Source organism: Columba livia, chromosome 6, assembly GCF_036013475.1.
Source record: "Columba livia isolate bColLiv1 breed racing homer chromosome 6, bColLiv1.pat.W.v2, whole genome shotgun sequence".
Lineage (NCBI taxonomy): Eukaryota > Metazoa > Chordata > Aves > Columbiformes > Columbidae > Columba > Columba livia.
The window spans coordinates 25,624,080-25,650,608 of record NC_088607.1 but is presented as its reverse complement, the minus strand read 5'-3'; the positions used below and the strand labels follow the sequence as shown (position 1 = coordinate 25,650,608).

The 26,529-nt window shown below is 42.5% G+C and overlaps 1 protein-coding gene across 14 annotated transcripts; it reads right to left on the bottom strand.

The window, feature by feature from the left end:
- Positions 1–1,965: 1,965 nt before the first annotated feature.
- GPRIN2 (G protein regulated inducer of neurite outgrowth 2) lies at positions 1,966–26,356 on the bottom strand. 14 transcript variants are annotated; one of them, XM_065067617.1, is made up of 6 exons: positions 26,074–26,219; positions 24,899–25,416; positions 24,632–24,811; positions 24,260–24,396; positions 21,660–21,729; positions 1,966–4,648 (listed from the first exon to the last, which is right to left on the bottom strand). In XM_065067617.1, exons 4-6 carry the CDS (start codon positions 24,274–24,276, stop codon positions 2,825–2,827), a joined length of 1,911 nt encoding a protein of 636 aa, XP_064923689.1. In that variant the 5' UTR covers positions 24,277–24,396; positions 24,632–24,811; positions 24,899–25,416; positions 26,074–26,219; the 3' UTR covers positions 1,966–2,824. The 14 variants fall into 14 exon arrangements, 13 of the variants coding, with proteins under 13 accessions (XP_064923689.1, XP_064923686.1, XP_064923683.1 ...); XM_065067614.1 differs by lacking the exons at positions 24,260–24,396; positions 26,074–26,219 and adding an exon at positions 26,325–26,356; XM_065067611.1 differs by lacking the exons at positions 24,260–24,396; positions 26,074–26,219 and adding an exon at positions 26,253–26,349.
- Between the last annotated feature and the right edge of the window lie 173 nt (positions 26,357–26,529).

Here is a 26,529-nt window from a genome sequence, read left to right as displayed (position 1 = left end):
ACTAATATGAAGAACACTGAATATACAGTCCGACTGCATTTAAATATTAAGAAAAAAAAATCAAACTCAAATGCAAGGTGAATCCAAATTCCCTTTTTTAAGAGGCATCCATCACACAAGAGAAACAAATTATTTTATCCATCTAGCTAATATTCAGATGAGTATTTGGCTGTTGGTTTTTGTTTGCTTGTTTTCCCAGATCTCCAGTAATATACCTTGTATTTTATCCTTTCCAAAAGCACAGAAAATCCCTCAAACACAAACGCTATTTTTATTACCAACAGCAACTCCAGTTAGTATCGTGAAAACCCACAATACAGAGCGAGCACCTGTTTTTCCTGGTTCGCAAATCATTGGTGTCCTTCCCTCTTGTTTTTAATTTATTTTTCTCATCCAGGAACAATAACCAGTGTTTACTACTGTAATAACAAATCTGTATCAATGCATAAACCATAAGTAATTCACACCAGAGCTGTATGAAATCCAAGAGTTGTTCCAGCTTTTATACTATGCAATAGCCAAAGCACTCAAGGGACTTTTCCATATTGTTCCAGTCCCTTCTGCAAACTCTCTCTTTCTGACCAGTTTGATACTGGTCCTATTTTATCATCTTCCTAGAGTTGGGGGCTTTATTTTGGAGGAGTGCTTGGGATGGCAGGGGTGGGAAGGAGAATCAAGATTATTCCACATGTCAAATAGCTTAAAAGTATGGATTATTATGGCCATGGGATGAAAGTACACTTGCTATTTTAAAGCTTTAGTTTGACTGTTCAAATCTTTAATTCTGCACACCTGAGGACAAGCTAACAAACACAAGGTTTTAGGCTCTTATAGTGCTTAAAATTCTCAAAGTGCATTATTTGAAGAAAGGAAGAAATCAACGTTTGGTACTGCATAGGATACTCTGGACCATAAAACAAACCCATATAGAAACTGTTTAGCTAAACAATAAATAACAGCAGAAGATACTTTTTTTAGTTACTCATTACTTCTTTGCTTCTAGTAAAACTTTAATAAAAGGAACTTCAGCGTCTAGGATTGTTCTCAAAACTTGGATGCTCACCGCTCTGGAGGTGTCCTGAGTAAGGGGTCATATTCCAGTGGTTTCAGACTCGGTTTGTATAAAACTCAGTTTGAGTTCAGACTTGATGGAGGCGAAGTCCCAGGGCCTGAATGAAACATCCAGAACTCAAAGCCAGTTTCACAGGAACCAGCTCTGTTTCATTCCACTTTGTCCAGGAATGAAAATTTGATCTTTAACTACTCTCTGTTATTGAATTAATGTATCACAGCACATTCCAGCTAGCAGGTCCTACAGTTAAGGATTTTCTAGATGCAATGTTAAAGCTGTTGTAAGCACTAGGAGCTCCTGTTCATATACAAATGTCAAGTGAACATCAGGTAGACAGCCTGCTAACTTACTGGAACAAAACACAAACCAAAACAAGAATCACACATATTTCAAGAAAAAAAATGATAGTTCCACAGCACTAAGTTCTTTGACACTGCAAGTTTTCCTTTGAGATAGAAACAAATGTTCCTCCTCTCTCTTCATCAAAAAACACTGCACATTCCTAGTTTCCTGGAGTATCTTGGACATTGACCAAAGTCCATATATGACACTGGAAATAATGGTCTCAGCTTCCTTGACAAACCTTTCACTTCAAACAGGCCCTGCACTACGCTGTGTTACACTATCATAAAACATTTCTCACTGGGAAATTGTTTGCAAAGTTGTTTTTAGGAGAAAATAAATCTTTAAGCTGCCCACATGACCAAGGCACTTGGAACAAATAACCTTAGAGGTGTACGTGGGTGAAGGCACAAAGTCTCACTTTCAGCAGATGTTTGATGTCAGACCAGCGAGGGAACACAAGAGAAGCAAAGGTTACACGCACACTGTCACCTGGGGTTTACGCAAGAACAAAATAACCACTGGTCAGGATAGACGCACGTAAAAAGAACTTACTGGAAGTCACTTTTAATATAAGTAAAACAATACTGCTTATGATTTGTGGGGTATGATAGTGTGGCAGAGTAATCTGAACAGCCTTTGTTTCATGTCTCTCAAACAAGCATTCAGTAAGTAATTCAAATTACACGAGTCATCTTTGGTAATACTGTACATTTGTGTCAATCACTTGGTAAACATCCATTCTGGATATTTAGAGTGTAATTAATCATAACTACAAACTTATTTTAAAGTTGCAGAAGCATCCTCCAACTGTACACTGGCTTGCAAAGGGAAGAGTTCAGACTAGCCATATCAAAATTACTTCACAGAGTTATGTAGCAAAAGTTACAATTCATTGTGATACAGCATTACACTAGTTTGTCATTTTGTCTACAGTCAAAGTGGGTTTATAGTCAGCATTATTATCAATTAACAGCAAAGTAGCTCCCAAAGCAATTGAAGGGAATAAGATTGAAAGCTAAGAGATTTGATTAAACTATCATTTTCTAACTTTGTTTTCTAACCCTAAATTATTAAAATACAGAAAAAAAACATCATTTTAAAAAGGTGCATCATCTAGAAAAGAAGTCTCATTCCTTACAATATGATTTAAATCTAACATAGAAGAATAAAACAGCACTACATTAAATACAGTCAAGAGCATCCAGATGCCATGATGTAGATACAACGTGCTGTCCTCTCTTAGATGGCCCAACCATGGGTTTTTCTTTGCTTTGATGCATGTTTGATGGTCACTGAACTTTTCCCACTTATCCAGCAGTGGATTGTCCACACGTACTGTGTTAGCACTCAGGAGTCAGCATTTATTTACAACTTAAAAGCAGCACAGAAGCTGTCCTACAGCTCTGCTCACTCCACTGCAGTACTGGATCGAGCACAACAGCTGGGATATCTCAGGGAATGCATCATTGTTCTGAATGGCCTTTTTTTCCCCATTTTATCAGAAGATGGCTCATCATTACTTTTCCCAGCCAGATTAGCAGGCTCTGTCTGAAATTGTTCTATTTGAATCTCGAGATGTTTTTGAATGGCTAAACCAAGGACTTCTGGATCCACAGATGCCCCATACACTTCCCATGTCATTCCTTCATCATCCCATCTTACTTCACGTACTGGAGATTTAGGGGCCTCCAAGTCCTGCTCCAGATTTACTTCTGGGAACACGTGTGAGTGGTCTTCTGCTGCAGCCGCCGGGCTTGTTGCCACAGATTTGCATTCCACGGTCGGAAGAGTTTGTACCTCGGCATCTCTACACTCAAGAGCTCGTTTGAGTCCTTTGGTTAAATCATTCATAGAGGTCATAGTCCACATATCCTTTGTTGTCATCACCACATCTGCACCTTGCTGGTTACTAAAGGCAACGCAGGCAGCCTTTGTTTCTGGAGGAGGTCTTTCCTGCTGAGCACAGTGTTGAGCATGTTGCGGTTGTTCTCCAGGAATGCTGCAGCATTTCAGGACTCTCTTGGCATCCAGGCCCGATTCACTTACTGAAGACACCAGCTTAGGATATGTCAGAATGTCTGAAGTAGAAAAGGAATGAAAATAGCCAGGTGCTGCCTGCTCTTTTCCCGACTCACTAACTGAGCATACCAATCGTGGAACAAGTTGTATGGAAGGTATGGGCAAAGAATGGCAATAGGCAGGGATGGTGGCATCTGCCTTCAAACAAGGGTCCTGCCTTATGTTACAAGGCCCTGCAGAATTGTTGTGAACTGTCATCACCATGGGGGAGTATGCAGCATTTGGAATATTACCATAAGTCAGACCACCGTGAATAATCCCAGTGGCTTGACTGGACATTGTCCTGTTTGAGAAGCCATTTCCAGGCATGTGGGGTCCTAGAACAGCTGTGTGAAAAGTTCCAGGATCTGTGTAAACACTAGTATTCCGTGGAATACCACCGCTGTCATAGCTATTTGTGGGTACTTTTTCATCTTTAGGTAGAACTGAAAGATGAGTCACAATGTTCTGACAGTGAGATGTATTTTCACTTGTTTCTGATCCATAACCCTGTGTTTGGAAAGCCATCCTAGCCACTGGTGGGCCATGCCTGCAGCTGGAAGAGCTTAGGCTGGAGTGAGTTACACTGGCTTCTGTGTGAGCAACATAAGTCTGCTGTTTGCAGCTGCAAGTTAGGTCTGAGTGGCTTCTCTGAAGGGCAGTTCCCGGTTCTTCCATTTCACATGTGCTTTGCTGGTTGGCAATGCAGGCTGAAGAAACATTCTCAACAGTGCTGCTCTTTACACACATCTTAGTGTCCCCTGCTTCCCAGGATACTTGGGACTGTTCAGCAATAAGAAAATGGTTTGTAGTCTTAGTTCTTCTCTGTGAATTGTCATCAGCTGACTGGCCACTTATGGTTTGGACCACTGATCCAAGTCCCATCATCCCAGGCTGCGAGGAGGACCATCCAGGACTTGGCACACTCCTTGCATCACTCTCCTTTCCTAGGGTATGGCAAATGGTGCTACTGTGGCTTTTCTTCAGCTCCTGTTTGTTGCTTTGCCTTTCCTCTAAACTTGATTGCCCAGTACAGGCCAGACTTGAGGAGCTCTTTGACAGGGGGTGACTGTTGACATTCAGGAGACCGTCACAAGTAGAACTTAGTGCGGCCTGGTAGGAATGAGTGTGGAGCTGGTGACTGTCAGCTGACATGGCAAAAAAAGAGGTATCTGCAAGAAATGGTGAAGAAGAAAAAGAAGCAATTTAAGGAGGAAGTATACGCACTGCAAACTATAATATCTATTGACCTTCTTCCTGGGCTTCTTGCTTTGCACAATTCACAAATACTTTTTAAAAAGCACTGTACTGTAGTCTCTGTGTACGCAGACTGGGAGCCACCGAGCTGGACAGAAAGTCTGCATCTCAGCACAGAGTCGGTTGAGAGTACACGCTTCAGTGCGTGGTTTGGGCTTCTTGTGCCAGTCACTGGTGGGAATCCACAAGTTCACACTGGCTGGGCAAGGTACACATTCACTGTACCAGAAGCAGGGTAAAAACAAACCAAGAAAACCTTAAAACAAAGCTCTGTCTTTTTTTTAGTGCGCTCAGTCACTTCTGTTGTTAGAAAACACTTATTTCTACTGATTGGTATAGTATCCTGCATGTTGTTGACATTTCTTTAGCACTTACACATCTAAGAAAAATTGTAATTGAAGATTTGAATCCAACCAGATTTAGTGATCCATTGGTTGAATCAGATCTTCCACTAATTGACTGCTCACATTCCCTTGGTGTCACAGAGGTCTTTCAACATTTGAATAAGTTATTTTAATATGCTAACATATCTTTATCTATCTATATACATACATATATCTCTTTCCTAAAAGAACCCATTCTGGTGAACAGAAAAATCTAGAGCATTTATTAATTGTTGCCAGGTCAAATACTACTGAAAAATCTGTTGTGCAGAAGTACAGCAGAAGCCACAAATTCTCCTTTAAGAGAACTTTCCCTCAGGTGCGCTGTATATGCTCTGCCTCCCTAGCAGGACTCCTACCGAAACCTTCACAATTTGTCGTGAACTGTATCACTGAAATAAAAATGAATATGTGAAACAAGACGGTGGTGGATAAAAGCACTCTGTAAATGTAAAGGAAAGTTCACTCATGACTTCAAGAGACCAGTGGTTACACGGGCTCACATTCAAACCTCTCAGTGAGAAGCTTTTCATATGTGATCCTTTTGACATATTTAGAGGCTCAGAGAGTCATCTACCAACATAACTGCTAAAGAGCACGCCTTTTGCTCCATCCACAAACCAAGAGCTCCGCTGCTGAGCCAGACAGCTATCAGTGCTTACACTCGTAATTCCATTTTTGTTGTTAACTTTGGCAAGCTAATAGTTCAGGTTGTAATTTTCCCACCACCCATAATCCACTTTCATTGGCTGTTTTCCATAATGAAATCAAATCAAGCAAGGCAACATTAAAAAATAACAATAAAATATAACATTTGCGATCACTTCTTTGAGAAGCTTCTCATTGTGGGTTGTGTAGTAGGGACCTGTGACTGGCAGCAATATCCTTTAGCATTAGGGTTTGTTCAAATTTGGACTGTATGCAGATAAAAGGCAGTTTCTCCTGCTTCATACATTTTTTTTCAGTCAGAAGTTAAACTCATTACAGACTCCACCTGCACCGAGCCTGCTCTGTATGCCATGCAGCCTCTCTGGCCTGTGGGACTCCAGAGGCTGGTGGCATCTGAGGACAACACAAAGCATGTTTTCTTCCAGGAATGGAAGCTCAGGCTCCTGGGTTAGAGGTGCTGCTGAGTGCAGCTGCAGTCAAAATCAACCACTTCTTGCCAGGCTGGCTGTCGTATTTCTGCGTGTTCTTCAAAAGCCCTCACAAAATCTCACTCGACACTTAGAAGAGAAGCAAGAACTGGGAAAGTGGCAGTTTTAAAACACATCACACATTTCCTCCAGCATGTTATCTATCCTGCAGCCACTTACACGTTTGGATATAGTGTGCTATGTAGAGTTCAGAGGAGTCACTGGTATTAAACACCAGAGCATGGCTGTCTGCAAGGTGAAGACCTCACATTTAATCTCTTTAAAGATAACACCTGCAAAGGCTTTCACACACACTGGGATGAAACAACATTTACCAATGGAAATCCTCAGTCACAAATACTGAGTGTCAGGTGAAAGGAAGTTTCAAACACATCCTGTTAACAGATGATATAAGGTTGTGCAAACTTAGAAGACCTCTTTCACAAACTCTACAAGGATCGAATACACATATATACACAGATACCAAGACGTCTATTCACTTTATGTAGCATTACTGCAGAAACCTCTGTAACTGGAAGAAGTGATGCAACCTTGAGACTGATTCATCACCTGAATGCGAAGAAACACATTCAGATGAATGAAACAGTTCAAATATACTGTCATCCCTGAAAACAACATCCAGTGTGATGTTTGCAATGAAACCTTCAAACGAGAACTCTGAATAGCTTTATTTTTGCCCCACCCACACAGACTCCAGCTGCAGCTGAAATTAAGACCAAACATGGGCCAATGCTTACATACATTACACATGTACAAATACATATACAACATTGTAACCAGCAGCTATCAAGAGCATTTGAACATCTTTTCTCAGACAAACCAGCGTTCCATGCTAGCACAATTGTAACAATTATCCTATGACATTTGGACCTTACAAACAACGGGAACAATTACCAGTTAAGTAAAACAGTATCTCACCTGATGCTGTAGGACATAGTTAAGGATGGGGAAAAAAAGAAACAGTGAAAAAGAAAACAAAGCCTCATTCAAACAAGATGAGTCAGCTTGCCTTAGAATAATGCACTTTCCCATTGTGTTGAAATGCAAAGTTCTGTTTTCTCAGACAGCCTGAACACTTCCCTATTCATAGGCCACCTACTGCTTTCTCCCTCCATTCCCTGTTTAATTTCCCCACTGGCAAGACCTATGAGCCCTTACACAACTGCACATTTTGCCCACCTGTCAGAGGCAGGGCCCTGAGCCGGACTGGCACACCTGGACCTCTGTATGGACGGTGATGGCAGCAGAACAAATCACTGTCTGGTAGGCTCGGCCTTTGCTCACCTCTGCTGCAGCCAAGTGGTGCCACAGCATTTCACAGCAGCGTATGTGAGCAGGCGGGTGTGCCATGAACTACATCAGCTTGCCAACCCTGTTTGGGTTTCTTTGTTGTATGTTTGTTTGTTTGTTTTAAACTGGCTTAGCTCTCACTACATCAGATCATCGATACAGCCACATTGATCACTAACATCAGCAGAGAGACAAAACAGAAGACCACTCTCCTCTGCAGAAGTGCAAACTTATTAGTGGCATAAACCTAGAGCAAAGCCCTTAGACATTAGAAACGGCACATAATCCCATACGCACCTTCCCAGTCTCTACATTTAACATGTGCAATGCTGGCATTGATTCCCCAGGGTACACAAAAATTCTTACATGTGCATATACATCCCTACAGAAGAGACACAAAACTCCATGCACACACACTAGAGGTGCTGTACTTCCTACTCAAACTTGAATGGTGTGGCAAACTTTAAAAAAACCCAACCAACCAACAACAAAAAAGCCCCACCAAGAACAACAAATAAACAACCAAAAAAAACCCAAAACCAAACCCAAACCACGGAAGCTCTCTACTGTAATTTCAGAGTCATGCAATGCCACTGTATTTTGTGAATCAGCTAATCAGGAATGGATCACTCACCTGAAACATGGGTATAAACACAGCTGACTTGGTGGGTACTTAGGGACCTGAAACAACTTTTCTTGTGCCTTTTGGGTGGAGAAGACTACTTTGCTTAACTTTGCTTTCTAAAAAGTAAATATATAATTTATAGGAAAACAATTTTGTTGAAAAATACCTATTGTAGATTCTGAGTTGATCTGAAAGATTTTTTTAAAATTCAAAAGAAATCTGCACCTGAATACGCAAACAAGAAAGCACGAACTTTGAGGCAGATACCCTGCTATGAATATATAGAAAATTGTTAGACAAGCAGAGAAAGGATTAGGATAGAAATGGAATTAACATCCACTATTTTTGGCTTAGCTTCAGATAGCTTATGAGGGGATCTAGGCTGCTTTCACTAATTCCACTGAACTACTTTAAAGCTACAAATGTGTATTTTGCTATGACTTATGATTAAAGTTGTGACCTATTTAATGCACTGCTAGTAAATTTAGTCTCAGAATATTAAATATTATGTATGTTATCAACTGAAAGACATCCACTGGTAAAATAACTATGATTCCAAAATTCTTCAGTAGTTTTATATTGCATGCACGTACTTTTAATCACAATTTTGACAAGAAACACAAGTGGATATAAAGTGGAATAATTCCTTACTCTCATGTCAATACATAGAACAAGCTTTCATGTAACATATAATACCACATGCTATTTCACTATGATTGTATTTAGTTCCTGCATTATATATTTGCTAGTGTTTACTTTCTTCCCTGCACTGGCAGGCTTCACAAGAGTGATACCATAAACAAGACATCCACAAAACAAATCACAGCTTTCAAAACGAGGATAGTAACATGGGATATTAACTTGAGAGGGTGTGTTAATAAGAAAAGAAATCCAGCCATGCTTGCATTTGTTACAACAAGCAAAGAAACTACAGAAATGCCATAAAAGTAGCTCAGCTGCTGGAAATCTGCACCACAATTTAGCGAGTTATACCACGCTGACTACGCTCTTTCCTAAGTGCTCGTTTACTGCAGTAACTAAACACATTGTTATGCAGTACGAGTCACCTACCAAAGTGAACAATACCAGTTGCAGACTTTGGGAAGAGACAAAGAAGAATTGCATTTAAATTTAATATTACTTACTAGAACTATACATGCAGTGCCAGAGAATTATTTCTCTAAGTTCTCCACAGTTTATTTTTGCTTTATATAGCTGTGATGGTCAAGCCACAAATCAACACATCTTGTAATAGTGACTGGAGCTGTTTCACCCTTCACTTCACTGATCACACAATCAGCAAAGAATATTCTTTTTCTTCATACAGTTCATTTTGTGCTTTCAAAACCAGCGTCTGACTACAAAACAAGTGATAAAATCAGAGCTGGTTTCAGAGGTGAGAGCATTAATATGCAAGTGTGGAATTTGGAAGAGTTAGGTGACTTGACCTATCCCCAAATTTTTGGGTGATGACTGTTAATGTCAGGTACTGACCAGGACCCTCTGGGGCGAGCACCGGCACCTTTTGAGAAGACATGCAGCGTTAGGGGGCTGCAAGGCCTTTGCCCAGAATTTGCTCTTTCATTTGCATCATTCTGGCCCTGCTGTGCATCAGCACTCAGTAACCTGTACAATAATAATCAACTTCATAGCACTAATACAGAATTTCTGCAATAGCACCAAACTATGAGACACATACATTTGTTTTATACAAGGAGAATAGTGTGATTTTAATTAACTCATGAGATTTACTTGAATAGAAAGGTGCTATGTGTAAGTTCTTAACTCTCTTTAATCTTATTACAGACACCACGGTAATAAATTTGAAAAAGCAAGAGCAGTTTATAGTTAAAATGACAGAACTTTCATTACAACCTAAGGGGCAGTCGTCACTTAGCTATAAACACTGCTGACACCTGCCTGGAACACAAAACAATACGCACAGGCATAACTAAATTTCTGCCTAAACAGCCAAGTTGCATTGGGCAGCAGAAGCAATGCAGCATATTCACACTGTGTTCTCTTCAGGTCTGGTATTTTAAGCAAAGTGTCTTCCTGGTTGACATCTACAACTCAATTTCAAAGATAAATGTTTACAATGGTAAAATGACATTAAAAGGAACATCTAATATGACATTAATTTATTTTAGAGCTCTACTTATTTTAAAGACGCTTATACCACCAAAATTCTAAAAAACAGAAGTATGGTCATGTCTAAAAATTTGTCCTGACTTGCCCCCATTGAGAATGACCAGTACCTTACACAAAGGTTGATGTGCTGGTATTATGAGACCTGACAGCCTCCCCCCAACTACACCCCCTGAAAGAAACAGTCCCTTAACAGTAATCACTAACATCTACTGTTGGGCAGGGGGACTCAAACCACTTGAAAGGCATTGGCAAAACAGGATTAGCCATGGTAAAAAGCTTAGAGATTCAAGTGTCTGGGATTAGGGGGGGACTGTGTTTTTAATTGTTATTTTATTTTGGTGAGGCATAAGGGAAAGGAAGAAACAGAGGAGTTACAATAGGGGAAGAGGTATTACTCATCAGGGCACTTCAAGGACTTTCTCTAAAATTTGTAAATACAACTATACCAATGCAACTAGATTAATATAGAATCAGGTTGAGACCCCAATTACTTAACCTTTAATCCATCATCTTCTTTTAGGCTTTCAATTTTGGAAAATTAACTATGCCTTGCTCAGTTCAATCTGCTAATGCCCTCTTCTAAATATTTTGAGTAATCTTGTCATATTTCCAAGTATCAGAGACATCTACAGGACAGAGTGATCTGGACATCTACATGTGCCATCAGAAGCACACAACAGAGCAGTGCATATGGTGTACGCCAATGAATGGGGTTATTTTTCAGTTCTGCACCACTAGAAGCACAAGCGACGGTGGTGCCTGTCACTGGGACCACAATTCACTTGTAGGAAGAGTAGTACATTTGACAGGCTAGAAAACACAAGAGCAGAAGAGCTGAGACAGTGCACAGCACAGCAAAAGCATAGATTGTGTTTGGTTTATGTACATATAAGGTGACTTTTCACAGCTTTTATTTTGTTCCTGTTAATTAACACTTGGTCTGTCAGGTTTGGCTTAAAATTTCCAGCCTTGACTTTGTCTTTCCACAACCTGAAGCTGAGCACACTGGACAGACATGTCTCTGCACTGACTGGAAACAAGATGAAAGGAAAGAGTGCTCATTAGTGAACCTCAGCTATCTCCCTGCTTCAGACCCAAGCAGATACCTCCTCCCCGAAACTCTGAAGTTACTGTGGGTAGCCTGGTTACCAGTGACCTCACGAGGGGATAACAAAATAGTTGCCATGTCAGAAAGTGAACAGCTTCAACCATTTGCTGATACATTCACTTCAAGGGAGAATGACAAGGCCATTGCATCCACAATTATCCCAATAGCATAAGAAAAGTCATGCAAGAGGATGAGCACTCACTTTTAAGAAACAGCAGGGGCAGCCCACAGCCCTGGCAGAGCTGGGAACTCTAAAATGAGAGTGCCACAAGAGAAGAGCCTGAGAGGGATGAACCAAAGGAGACTATTTTAATGGCAACTTTAACTGAATTACCAGGAAAGAGCATTCACACAGGGCTGTAAACAAATTATTGGGAAAGCAGGGAGGGTACACTGTCACAAGGGAGGCATGTGTTGGGATGTAGCCCTGACATTACCACATGATGCACTGTGCAACTACGGCGTCCTCTTCACCACCTTTCCATATTCAATCATCTGTCCCAGAAACAACTTCAAAGATCTCTCAGGATTTTCACAAATTTTTATAAGAGAAGAAACCAGCAAAGCATTACTCCTGCTATGTCTCCATGTGTACAGACCTACCTGAGTGTACAAGCTGCCCTAAAATAAACTCAACAGAGCTAAAATATGACATATTGTATAGTCATATTTGATGCTCACTGTTAGTATTTGACAGATCACTTCTGTAAAGCTCATGCCTTCAGTCAGAAGGCTTAAAACCTTTTCATTACAAGTAAAATATTCTGACATGGTCCTGTAATCAACTGTTTTAAGCATCTGAGGCTTTAAAAAAAAAAAAACACAAAGCAACAAATATCACAACAGCAGGCAACACTGACCTAGAATCATGCTTACAGTGAACAGTGTGTACCTACAGAAGCGGTACATTAATATAATTGCCTTTCTGGTTTAAGCAGAACAGAATTATGCAAAATGAAACTGTTAATTCAGCTGCCAGGTCTATGCTGTTAGGAATTGCTGGCTACCAATATCCACTGGCAGTACAAAAGTCCTATAAGAAAAATATTGCATAATTTCTTTGGGAGTTAATCTTCAATGCACAAAATTTGCAGTGACCTATCTATATTCGGATTTATTTCAGAGAGAGACACTAGTGAACCTTTTCTTTTTCACAGCAGAAGATCAAATCCTATTCCACGACACGTACCAATTTGGACGGGACAGGGTCAGTGTGGTATTGAATGACTCACCCTGCTCAGAGCTCCCTTTTTGGGTCCTCTGGTCAGTCTTGAACAGACTACCCCCAAAGCAAACCCACTGATCTGGCAGTCTGCAAAAACCCATGGCCATAGCTTGCTCAGCAAGCCTCTACCCTTCAGAGGCTCAAGCCTGCAAACCGTGAATCCCAGTTGTCTGTGAAGCATCATGAACTTAAAAATCATACAGAAAATGAAAAGCCCACTTATGGCCTGTTTCCAGTCTGACAGCAAGGGAGTACAGCTACATATTAATGCAATCTTCTTACAATAGCCCAGCAGTTTGCACGTCACAATTCCACACAACCGGCTAAGCGATTAAAACGTGTTTTAGTAGAAAATATTCAAAGCATCATAGCAACAGTGAGAGGGAAGATATGAACTCAGCTTGGTTTAGCCTCCCTGCCCTATGGATATCCCAGCTTTAATTTCAGGATTCAGCACTGTAGTTAGTTACTTTTCAACATAAGGGCAATGAGATACTCCATCCTAACAAGTGAATATGCATCTAACATCTAAAGCTCTGTCACACAATCTGTGCCAGCCAATGCAGAGTTAGTGTGAATGTGCTCTGTGCTGCCTGGAAGGAGATGATCAAAGCACAGGGCTCAGCCTCTAACACACCCAGCCTCCCAGAAACACGTGCTCACTTGTGCTCGGTGTTATGCCAAGAGTGATCACAGCTTTATAACTAATTGCAGTGGCAGACAAAGTTCAAATCTGCCTTAAAAATACTCACTAGATCTAACCGCAAGTATAGCAGCTCACATATCATCCTTAATAGAAGGCTGGCAACTCCTATGGCAGCATGGAACAGGAGTAATGGTAACATAAACAAAAGTAACAGTAATCTGAAGCTCTCCAAACATCTCTGTTAGGATAAAGGAAGAAAGTATCTACAGACTGAAAGATGCCCCACCTAAATAATCAAAGATGGTTCATTCTTCTTCTGCATGTAACAGTTAAATCTCTCTCCTGCCTAAAAAAACCTGGCAATTTATTGAGCAAGACCTGTTAGTTTGCTTTCATTTTCTTGTTCCCTTATTTTTGCCTGTGATTGAACACTATGCAAGGCCTAAAAAACCCCTGCTCTTTATCTAAATGACAGCATTTATGAACTGTACAGAAAGCACTGGAGAAAAGAAAGATTCAAAAAGACCTATGTCCAGAAATTGCTCTCAGCAGCGGCAGGGAAAAGACTTCTGCACTGTAGATTGACAGAAGACTGACTTCTAGATTACATATATATATATATATATATATATATATGTAAAAGATTGCTCAGTAATTAGAAAGAGGAAACAATTGCCTTCTAATTCTGTCTGTGCTCACTACACACTGTATGACCTTGAGCAAGTCATTCCCTTTGTGACTCAGTTTACTCATCTGTGACTCAGGGATTAGATGCAGACGCCCCTGATGTAGGTATTTAAAGGCTTAATTCATGACTGCAGAGCACTCTGAAATCCCAGAATGAAAAATATTAAATTTAAGACATGGAAAAGAATGTATTGTGGTGTTTCTTTTGTAATATTTGGTTTGAAAGAAACAAAGAGAGCATCTCTATGTGAAATTTTTGTGGCACTTGCAGAAACCTCATCTTGCCAGTAAAGCTCAGACACTATCCATGCCTCAAAAGCATCTCTTTAAAGCAGCCCTTCCTCCAGCATCAGGTGTGGAGGAGTAATCTTAATAACAGAATTTCTCAAATTAGGTGTCATATGTATATATCATACGATATAATATGCATGCTAACAAGATGCATATTATATATGTATGGTATATTAAGCAGCAGTGATTCATTATAAGTAGATCCATTATACCTTTACAAGCAGAGCTGTCACAACTGCAGACCATGTTGTCCTGCAGTGCTGCACTCACTTACAAGCTTTTACTTACTATGATTAAGTTTCCAAGAAAATCTCTCTGCCAGAACGATTGTGTGATAAACTTAAGTTTTCGGTTCACACTGCAAGCTCTCTTTTATGTATCTTTAAGCTAGTAAAAGAACTGGCAATTTCTATCCAGAGGGATAAGCGGTGCTACACACATATTGTCAAGTGAGTATTGAAAAGGACTGAAAAGATTATCTAATAACATTTCATAGCGTTGCTAACATTTGCCATTGTCTGACTGTAGTGAAACCCTACAAATCGAGGAATATGGGAGGAACTAGGAATAATAAGTTTCCTTTTCAAACTTGTTCTTTCATCATAAATAACGGTTATGATGTCAAGCTGTGGTGTCTCTCTCTCTCTCTCTCTCTCAAAAAAGCAACTCTTCCAATTATTATGTGGGCAACTATTATCTATAATTTTCAGAAAACATCTGAAAAGGGTAAAAGGGAAAACGTCTCTACTGTCTCAGGACTGAGAGGAGAAAAACATTGGAGCTCGGCTAGAGGAGATCCCATGCTCACAAGATGCCATCCAAAGCTTGTCTGACACCAAAGACACTAAGGGAAGAAAACCCAAGACACTGTAAAGCAGACTAAAGCTTGCAAATGTTTTGTAAAATCCAAGCATGTGAAGAACTTTCTTAAGAACTTGTTTACGTCCTGCTCTATGTAAACAAGCAAGTTTCCCCACTTCTTAGTTAATCTCAACCACAAAATGAGCTGCAGAAGTCTCTACTTCCTTATTAATATTTCAAAATGTCAGAAACCAAGATATTGAGGTATAAACTTGGGACAACTCGGGAGCTGCAGGTTCAAGACAATGTAGGTTCCTGTCACCTCCAGGGCAGAGGAAGATCCCACCTGTACGACATGAACAGCTAGAGGGTAACTCTTTGAGCATCTGCTGATAACTGCTCGCAACAAGATACTCGTCGTAAAGAAGTACGTCTCTGTTACAGGAATTCATTGCTTTTCAAACATTTTTTTTAACATATTCAAGACCCAAGTGGACAGAACCCTAAGAAATCTGATCTGACCTCATAGCTGTCTTTGCTTTGAGCAGGAGGTTGGAATGGATGAGTTCCCAAAATCCCTTTCAAATTGAATGACTCAATGATTTTTTAAATTGTTTCCGTAGTTTTCTTCTTTTATCTGTCATTGTCAATGAGAAGTTTTCATATTGCTTCTCATTCTGAGCTTCAAAAGAAGCTGGAATGTGCAACTATTTTGCAGTATTAGACCATTTACTTAATTGATTAGTGGAATCTGTACCTTTTACTGCAACAAGGTAAAACAGGATTGACTTTTGAAAGGAAGCACAAAAGCGATGTCTGTATTCTACAGGCAACCTGATACCTATTAACTCCAAAAGTTTCTTTCCAATGTGTTAGCACCTTTCTTGTTACTAAATTAACAAAAGTACTCCACCTCTTCCACAGTTCAGAGGCCATCCAGAACCAAATAAAACTGCTAAAATAAGATTTCTCTTTTTCCTTGACAATGTTTCAATATTTACTTATCCACTATGTTCAGTCATAAACACTGAACTCTCCCAGCAGATTATTTGAAGAAAGCAATAAAACCATCTTAAGTCTAAAAAAAATCCAGTTTAGAAGAGTTAGGGTGGCTTTGTGCATTCATCATCTCTCCAATTTCCATGCCAGGTTTGCTTAGTTTGAACTGAAAAGGAAGTCAGATCTCTCAATTCAGCTTAGATGAACTGGGTTCTGTCAGTCTGTCAGTTCTGTCAGCACTGTTGACTAAAGCTCTCCACGTCAAATGAAGGTCTTACAACTGCTCAATCCCATTAACCTTCGTTTGCACACTCAGATGTGCCCTTGCTAAAGCTTAATTAGTAAATATTCTGCAGATGGAGAAATACTCTTGCTCCTTTCTCTGTTTTGTATTAAATCTGCACTGAGTAAGAGTTAAGCCATAATTCTGGACACACTGCTTTCAAGATGCACACAGGGAAAGGCCAGTTTAAAGGTGATTTTTCTTATGATGCTTTTTTGGTGCAGAATGACACTTGGATATAACTCATGTGCTTAACGTACGCTCAACACCATGCTAGCAGAGACCTGACTGATGCCAACTTCATTTAGTTGGCCTGTACCTATTCCCATGCTCTGAGTATAAATACACAGCCTCAAAGTGATTTTTTGTGGTTCCTGTTGCTAAAGATAATTTGTCTGAGTGGAACTTTATTCTGAAAAGTTTAACAGCTTTTGTACAGGAGAGAGAGCACCTTCTTCCCCACCATCCACCAAGAAATGAAAGGATGCTCCAAAAGGATGGTTCTTAACATACATAAGAACTATCAGCTGCACAGCTTTAGATTAATTCAATAGTTGTAATGCATCCATGAGAAATATTGCACCAAATGATCTTAACCAGAGCACAACTAATCTAGTATCTCTCAGTCACTGCCTTCTCATTGTATCCCTTGTGCAGATATTCCTGACCACTGTGCTCCAACATTTGCATTCTCCCCCCTTTTTGCTTTTACAGAAAAGATCCCTGTCTGTCACCACTGAAACACCCTTCACCCCGCTCCCCACAAGGGAAAAAAAAAAAAAAAGACTATTAAGGTTTGCGTGACTCAAATCTTCCAGAATTTTAATAGCTCAGAGAGGTGTTTTCACAAACGACACTGTAAATGCATCCAGCTTCACAGTTTACACCAGTTAAAAAACTCTCATTATCATACAATGAAAATGAAAGTATGAACCAAAAGGCCAGTGCCCACAAACACTCTGGTGCTGCTGATGGTCACAGGAAATGAAAAGAGTGCAAGGCTGACAAGGAAAGTGTAATATCATTTGCAGCCTATGATTCATGCTATACTGTTGTTCTTGGGCCAGAATGGTTTGGTACTACAAGCAACAATATATCATTTACATCTGTCAGAGATACAAACTTTTGTATATTTTAGGAAGTAAGAGAATTGCCCAATGACTTGAGGATCACTTGCAACAATAAGATATGGCATATGATAACAAAAATGGGATTTTTATTTTTTCTGATTCATTGAAAAAATAATTATATAGTATACAGAACATAGAAAATTAATAAATACCATCAACAACTCTGTCTGGTTCCTGAGTCTTTGAAAACGTCTTTCCTAGGGTGCATTCTCATGCAAATCGTATAACAGCTTGCAATATCCAAATACAAGGGATCAGTGAAGTACACTCCATCTTCATTTTAAAACATTAACTACAGGGGAAAGGAACAGAGAAGGAAGAGCGTTTTGCTACCGTTCTGCACAGAACTAAGCAGCCTGCAGAGAGGCGTAACATTGTCTCACTGGTACAGCAAATACCTCTGCTCTTCTGGAGTGTTTTAAAGCTACCTCCAATTTACCCTTTGACATTGCCCTTAACAAAAAGAAAATTAAACTTCAGAAATATACTGATCATCAATAACCATTTGCATCTCTTTCACCCTCTCTCATATACTCTTAATTTTTCAAGCGTATTTTGAATATGTATAGTTTTCTATGGAAGGAAAAATGTGGATTTGGTGTGGTTATCCAATAGGGAATTATGACATTTGGTATTATAAACGAGTTCAGACTTCATAACGCTATGTGCAGTTCACTGCTTTTGTTGTTTATGCAGCCCTAGACAATTGTCAGATAAACTAAACTGTAACTGCAGCTCTCTCTAGAGTACAGCTAAGATAAAATATCTCAGTGGTAAAAATCAACAAAACCCTCTAATCAGAGAAGACTTTTACAGAGTAACTGATCCACAACACAAAAACACAAAGCCCTCCTCTAATCCACCCTCAGAAATGAAACCTTCCCCAAACCTAATTCTTTCACACAAAGACTCCACATAGAGGTCTTTGAACCTGGATCTTACTGCAATCGAGCTCCGGCAAACACTGACACCTGCTTAGCCGTAAACATGTAAACAGCTATTCGCAAGCTTTAATCAACATCTTTGTGCAAGGAAATCACCAATATTTTTGTATCAGATGATTACTTTGAAGCATGAGTCACTGGAAAACAGGTGGATTTTGATCTTTATATGGTCCACCTTATGCACAAGTTTAGCATCTTACAAAATGTATTTATCTGTTATCTTTCCTGTCACCTTTCATGCTTAGAGTTCTCTAAACACAAATAACTGCTTGCTCTCCTGTTCCCTTTTAAATCTTTCCTCTAAAATCCAGAAGTGCATCAGCACAGATTCATACTTTTAGTCATAGCAGGTTAAAAACTACAACATAAGTACAAAACACTCTTCTGCTCTGGTGTCTGATTTAAAAGATTTATTCTAGTGACAAAAAAAAAGTCAAATAAAATATTTTATTTTGGAGAAGACATGTTTTGGTTCAAGAGAAAATTTTCTTCGTCATTCTAAATAGTGATTGATCATTTATCTAGGAAAGAAGAGTGTAAAAAAGGCTGATATGCAGAAGGTACTGAAATATTCCTCAGCTTTTCTCTAATGTTCAATATTAACTTCTTAGGAATTTAAAATCATGTGGTACACATGGTGGAAAAAACAAGGGAATCCATTCTCTGGCAGACTAGTACTAAAAGGTAACAATTTAAAGCAACACAGTTTATCTTTTTTTTTCCTTAGTATCAAAACCTCAACATACACACAAAAGATAATAAAAATGCAACTTCATAAACTTGCAGACGTGCAGAGGAATAAAATGAACGGGGTTATGGAGGTTTTTCTCCCCCAAAGAAAAAGTGACAAGTATTTCCTAGAAACACTCACTAAAAGACAAATATATACACGTCTAAGAGAAAGACACCAGGCACGAGAACCCCCGCCTTCTGCAGCACCACATTAAATTCAATTAAAGCTCAGAGTCATAGGTCCCATCATTTTAGTAAAAGAGAAGAACTACCATTTTCTAGGCTTTTCAGTCCAGCTACCAGCCCCCTGCTGCCAACACAGCACTTACAGAAGCCTGAGTCTGTCTCAGTGCAGCTCCTCTCCCTTCCCCTCATCTGCTTTGTTGCTCTCAGGGACCTGCTAGCAGAACCGAGAGGACTCCGTGTCCTTACAGGAGATGACAGAACGGGCAACACATGACTCCCGTGGTCCTTACCTTCCCCCTAATCAGAGATTGCACATCCAGTTTCCCTGTCCAAGTTACCTGGAGGGTATTTAAAACAGATGCTCAGAAATCTGAGGAGAATGGAAGCCAAAAGGGTTCAGATTTCCTTTAGAAACTGGGCTCCTTGATCAGCCTGATGCTGTTGACACTAAGGTAAGCATACGATCAGTGGAAGGAGGAGGGATTGCTAGACAGCATCAGAGGCAGGAGACTAGGACATGGGGTTTCCTCGAGTTGTGACGCCCCTTCCTGCCTCCCCCCTTGGCTGGAGAGGAAATAAAATGGAGCCCAGGAGGGAGGGAGGGAAATAATCCTGCGGCTTCATCTGATTAGAGAAACTGGGCCTGTGCAGAGCTGGCAATGCCGCCAGGGAAGCACAGGGAGGGGAGGCAAAGAAGGGCAGGAAGAGGAGGAGCAGAGTGGGGGAGAAAGAAATTAGAACGGAAAAAAGGACAATTATAAAATACATACAAAGAAACTGGCACCAGGGCCAAGACACCCTGGATGCATTCGATTTCTACCCTCGTGTAAATATGAAATCACCAGTAGGAAACACCCATTGCTTCTGGTAATCTGGAGTGATTAAAAAAAACCCAGCAAACAAACAGAACCCAATGAAACAATAACCACACAAAAATACCAAACCAAAACAACAAAAAAAACCAAACCACACCAAATGAACAAAAAAAAAAAATACCCCAAAACAGCAAAACCCAGAATCCATCAGTTGTTTAGGCACAGAGTAGGAACAAGGATGTCACAATGGACTGAAAAGCATGAGATTGTTTGAGCTGAGTGGGGAGAAAAGGAAAAAGTAGTATGCTACAGACAGTTATCTGGTTTGTTACGGACAGGACATAATTTAGAAAAGAATTTATATTGCATGTTATTTCCCAGAACCTGTTTCTGCTTACTAAAACAAATCTTAGTTGAACCAAAGTGACTTTAGAAATGTCTGTCTCAGCATGCACACGAGGGCGTTTGCAGCTGTGGCCTCGGTTGCCCTCCTGCAAGCCCCACGGCCAGGCAGCCCCGCTCGCAGCCATGCCCTCCCTCCCACCTGGCACCGGCACTCCTCGCACGGCTGCCCACCCACATGTGCCCATCTGCACATCGTGCCACTGCGTCCCAGGGCGACTCCCAACTTGCAGCAGGCTGCGGCCAGTCTGGCCCTCCCTGCCCACAGCTGTAAGGGCAGCACCATGTCCCTGCCCTGACACAGAGGCTCACCCAAAGGCACTGGTGGGGTCCCAAGGGTGCTGCTGTGGAGCATCCCCTGTCTTGCCCTCCCTCAAGAGAGAAACCTGTCTCAGGACTCAGGCATCCAGGTCCCTCCAATCTGCCAGGTGTGACCCATGGTGCATTGGGGAACAACGAGGACAGATGTGGCCAGGGGAGTCTTGCCCCCACCCATGGTGGGCCATTTCTGCAACGAATCTCATCTTTCACTCACCTGTAGCATCTGCTACACTTGATCCTTTCTCGGGCACCATGCCTCCTTGCCACACTGAGTGTTGCTTTTATTTCCTTTTGGCCTATTCCCTTCCATTTAAAGCTTCACACAAGACATGCTGGTTGGATCCCCGATGGGGCAAAAAGAAGGATACCAAAATATCAGAAAATAACCATTTCAAGTCATCTTTCTTTCTGTTCAGGAAGGAGTTAATATCTTTCCTGTAAAACAGAGCACATTCTCCCTTTGTTCCTAAGTCTTCATCCAGTACCCACCCATCATGCCTAGCTCAGCTGGGAGAGGGGACCAAGACCCCCCTTTTGATGCTTTTACAAACGCAAGTCTGCTCCCTGAGTCTTCGAAATGGCTGCAAAACCAGTCACTTCCTACATGCCTCCAGGCTTTGTTCCTAAGAAGCACATTCCCACACACTCACTGAGCAATCACTCCCTCTGGCTACAGGTCAGGAAGCATTTCAGGGGTTAACAGCCACACACGGGTCAGCAGCAGCTTTCCAGCCACTTTATTTTACTTATCATGTTTATGACAGCAGTGAAGCAGAGTAGGCACTTGAAGGGGCTGTTTGTGCTGACCTTGCGTATCTTCCCTACAAGGCAAGAAACAGCAGTTCCTCAAACCTGTCCATTCCAGTGCACTCTTACCAGCGCTCCTGGCAGCCTGGGATCATGCCCGGGACTCTCCCCAGTGGTATAGAAATGCTCTGGTGATGCAGGGAGAGGACAACTCTCCAGCATTTTGCTTGCTTTCTTATCCCAGCAAAAGACCTTTGGCTTCTGAGACACTGCCCTGGTATTCACAGCTATTCCAACATTGTTCTGTGGGTGCCAGTGACCAGCTCCAGAACAACTCTGTGTGTGACCCTTCCAGTCAAAGGCATCTTCAAAACTTAAGCTGCCCAAATGGTGCCCCAAGAACATATAAAGGATACAATGACTGGATAACATTGCATGTCTCTTTTTCTTTAAACCCTCTACAGGAGAAAGTTGCGTAGCTGTCATCTTAGGTATTGTATGTTCAGGAAGGTTGGCTATTTCAATTAAAAGCATCGAAATGTGCTTACTGAAAGATACTGGTGAGCAACTTCTACCTTAATAGGTTGCATGGCTGGGCATCCATAACAATGTGATGAGCGTACAGCTTTTTTGTTTTACATTTAGTGAAAACAACATATGAAGATGTCTCAAATTCAAATTTTGATAATTTATTCAGTATCTCTCAACAAAGCTGACAATTAGAGGAAACTGAGAAATCAATACCCTACTGTGTCTTCGGATACACTAGACTGATTCCAGACAGTGTTAGTGACTTTCTTTTGTAGAGAAAGGAAACAGTTTTTCAACAGGATTTTTGCAGAACAGTTCTGCCACTGTTGCTCAGCCTGTCTAGCACTTACGCTTCCCTGAGAATTCCACCCAGGGTTTAAGCATGTGACAATGTGTTTAAATTCATGAAAATAAAGTCCTCTATCCAGCTGTGGAAAAGGGCTTTCAAAATTACTATTTACTGATTTGGTACTTGAAGATCAGAAGAAAGCAAGCCACCAGCCCCATGACTCTGAGTCACCTCCTGTGAGAGAAGGCACTTAGCACTGCTTGCCTGCTGAAGAAGGGCACCACCGGGCCGAGCGGTTGGATCGGTCAGATCTGCAGGCGGGTCCATTGGAGCAGCAAGTTCAAGCATCCCCGGTGGGAAAGTGACCTGCTGGAAGCGCCTTTCTGAGCTGACTCACAAAAACGCTGCCTGCAATTTGTTCATTTATCTCTGTCTGGGGGCCCTGTATGCAAACCCCAGAAGTCTGTTGATTCAAAGCCACTTAAGCCAGTGAAACTGCGCCTGTAACCAGGCCGATTTTAACTTAATGCATTTCTGGAATATGTTCGAGTCTACAACAATAATGCAGCCCTCCAGGAACACTATGCTGTCTCGTGGGTAACGCTGCTCATTTGCCTGAATGTCATCTGCCACAGTCAATTTGGATTAGGTCTTGGATATCTCCATTGTAAAGCATTTTGGAGTGTTTCTGAAGAATAACACCACTTCAGGACAGTCTGAGAGTGCCTTCAAGATAATAACTAATGCACTATAGCCCAACTTAACTTTTGCTACACATATAACCAGTCATAAATTCTCCACTCTAGATACTGCTAGCCCCTTACTGAAAATTGGCATTCTATATGCAGTCCCAGGTTTTCAGTTTTTGCTTATGCTCCAATACCACGAATAATTCCAGTCAGCACACTATAAGAGTTAGCATTGCAAGTGTTTTCATGTGTACTTGAGTGAAATGTATCTGAGACTGTCTGAAAACATAAAACTGACCATCACCTTCCATTTGATGTAAGAAGCACAATTATTTCTAACACAGAATTTTAAAGAGAAAGCAACTGTCAGATAAGCAATATCACAAAAACTTCAGGTTAAAATTTTAGATAAGCATACAACAGCTGTAATTCAAAGATAATTTACAGATAGAATCCATTTGATCACATGTTAATGTTCTACTTAAGAAAGCAATGTAAATTATATATAAATGCTTAACTTATTGAAAATATCTGCAACTGTAGGCCATTGTCTCATGCACTGGAGTTATTTTACAAAATTAGCTTTTCTCAAATTCTAAGACTTGTCAGTACGAACAGGCTAAGAACTAGACCCAGAAAGTAGCATTTATGTATCTGTTTCCCAATAATTCTCAGAATCACAACCCACCTCTATTGTCATTTCCTCAAAGTGCAAGCCTGGCCCTCGCCCAGGCAGGATCCTCTTTCCCCACCTTTAGCTGCTCCTTTCCATGGGCTGGAGGACAGATGGACACATCCCAAGAGACCACTCCCACCCTCGGCCCTGAGTCGCCCAAAATTCTGGGTCCCCAGCACACCTCTCCATCCCCCAAAACCCAGCCAACAGCCCCTGCTCCCAGTTTACCCATAGGTGATGCTGAAGACCTGGCTCATGCTGTCAGATGCAACTCTGTCTGGGGACATCTGGGCCCCTGGACACGGTTTCTAGGTGGGGGGAGGGGGTAGCCCTGATTACAGGGGACTCCCTGTGCCCAGAGGGACATTCTCCTCATCCCTGACTTGGGCTGCCCATCTTCCTCATCACTCTTGACTCACAGCTTCACTACCATCATCTTCTTTCTTGATCCTCCTCAACTCGCAGATGCACTCCAATTCTCTTTCTTGATCACTCTTACTCATAGCTTCACCACCTTCCTCTTCTTCCTTGCTTTTTCCTTTGCAAGCTGCTCCACCTCAAGAGAAACACATGGAGGACTGAGCTACACCAACTCCAGGCCACTACAGTCAGACAAAGGTCAAGTCCAGGTGCTGACACCTCCCCACAGCAAGGCCACCTCGCCGTGGCCCTGGCCCCTCACCTCTGTCCCTCTGCTGCACCAGAGCTCCCCCATATGCCATTCTTAGGCTGAACCCCAATTTAATGTGTTATAGTTGTCATCGCTCAATACAAATCCCCATGGTCCTTACCTGTTGTTTGGTATTCGCAGAGGTTCAGGCTCACGGTGCGTCACTCCAGTGGGCTCTGGTAATGCTGCAGCTTTGCACATATCCCCCTGAGCCCTGCCAGGCAGCGGGAAATGTCTGGAGCTGCCAGCTGGATCTTGAAGAAGCCTGTTTCGCATCAGCTTTCCACACCATCCAATTGCACTGCCGAGGCAAAGTCAGCTTCACCCTCTATCCTGTACCTAACCTGCAAACAACCAACTCTTCAACTGGCAACCATCCAAAACCTACCTACAAACCCTCCACATCTCTTCCTTTCACTCTAAACTGCTCTCTCTACTGCATCTCCCAGAGAAGCCTTCACAAATCCACTCATCCTGCAGTAATACACCAACCCCAAACATCTGTATGACAACTTCCACAATAACATTCCAAAATCAATGAGTTCTGCCATAGAAAACGTCACTTTCTCCTTCAGATTCCACTCTACACTGGCTGCTGACAAACACACACTGTCCTCACCAAAGCCAAACACTGCAATAACCACTGCCAAGTTTGTTTATGTGGTGCAAAATTGTAGGTGTGAGCTAACGCAGAGCTGGGCTTGAAAGCTGCAGAGTGTACACCCTGGGGTTTAATATGGCTTTTATTGGCAACTTGTGTTCTGCTTGGGAGAAGTGTATAAGTAGAGGCTGCCTAAAAGCAAAATGGGAATGGTTCTCCAGGTGTCTAAAGCTGAGAGTAGTAAATTTTATCTGTGTTGTGGCACGGGAACGTCTTGTCCACTTGCTTCTCCATTCAGTCAAGCCCTGCAAGAGCGAGAGAGAAATAAATTGTTAGTAAAGGACTAACAATCTCAACTTCCTTGTCCCCAAACCTTCAGGCATCCTAGCAGGCCTGATCTAAAGTTTTGCCACCCTCCCCCTCTTTACTGGGATGCATTACTGCAGAATTTTCTGCTGTAAACACTCTCTTGACCCATCTGAAGGGCTTCAAAGTTCCTATCCCAGCATCCCTTCATCAAGGTACCTCAGCAATTCCCTTTGAAACCACACCTTAGTGCCAACCCCTCCCTGGCCTACCTCAGCCATTCCTACCAAAGCCTCCCCTGACCTTGTCCCCTCCCTGAGGTAACTCAGCCGTTGCCCCTGCAGCCCGCTCAGCGCCAGCCCCTCGCCGAGGCACTTCGGCATTTCCCGGAAAAGTTCCTTCGGGCCGTCCTCTCCCCCCCGCGGTACCTCAGCGCCTCCACCTGCAGCCCCCCAGGATCATCCCCTGCCCGCGGTACCTCAGCCTTTCCCGCCGAACCCCCCGGTGCCGGCCCCTCCCTCCCGGAGGTACCGCAGCCCCGCCCCTCGCGCCCTCTAGCGCCCGGCAGCGGCCCCGGCCCCGCCCTGCGCCACCCCCGCTGTCCCCTCACAGCCGCTGCCCACTGCGGGCTTCACCCTCAGCCCCGCCGCCCGCACCTGAGCCCCGCGCAGCGCTCAGCCCGGGGCTCCCTTCCTTCACTCGTGTGTTTCCCGCCCCAAACGCCGCTGGGGCCTCTCCCCGGCCCGGGACCGCGGTGCGGCGGGTGGCGCGGCATCCGACACCTCCCGTGCCGCCCGCGGGCTGGCTGCCCCCCGCCTTCCCCTTCCCAAACCACCTGGTCCCTCCCGCTCCAGCCGCGCCCTCAGCCGGTGTGAGGGCAGCCCCACCAGCCCGCCTCAGCGCTCACCGCCCGCCCTCCTGAATTCGCGCGCCGCGCACCTGTGCCGTTATGTACCCGCCCATCCCGCGTACGAGCCAATCCCGTCCGAGCGTGGCACCAGGCCCCGCCTCCCCCGTGTCCCGCGGCGGGCAGAGGCGGCGCGGGGACAGCCCGAGCGGGAGGTGCCCCCGCCTGCGCCGCGGTGGGAGGAGAGCGGTCTCGGGACGGCAGG

Coding starts and splice junctions, on each gene's coding strand:
- GPRIN2 (XM_065067614.1), bottom strand. Junction 21,730..24,631: donor CTGCGAATACCAAACAACAG/GTAAGGACCATG, acceptor CTTGCCTTGTAG/GGAAGATACGCAAGGTCAGC. Junction 4,649..21,659: donor TTCACTGCTGTCATAAACAT/GATAAGTAAAAT, acceptor CCATTTCTTGCA/GATACCTCTTTTTTTGCCAT.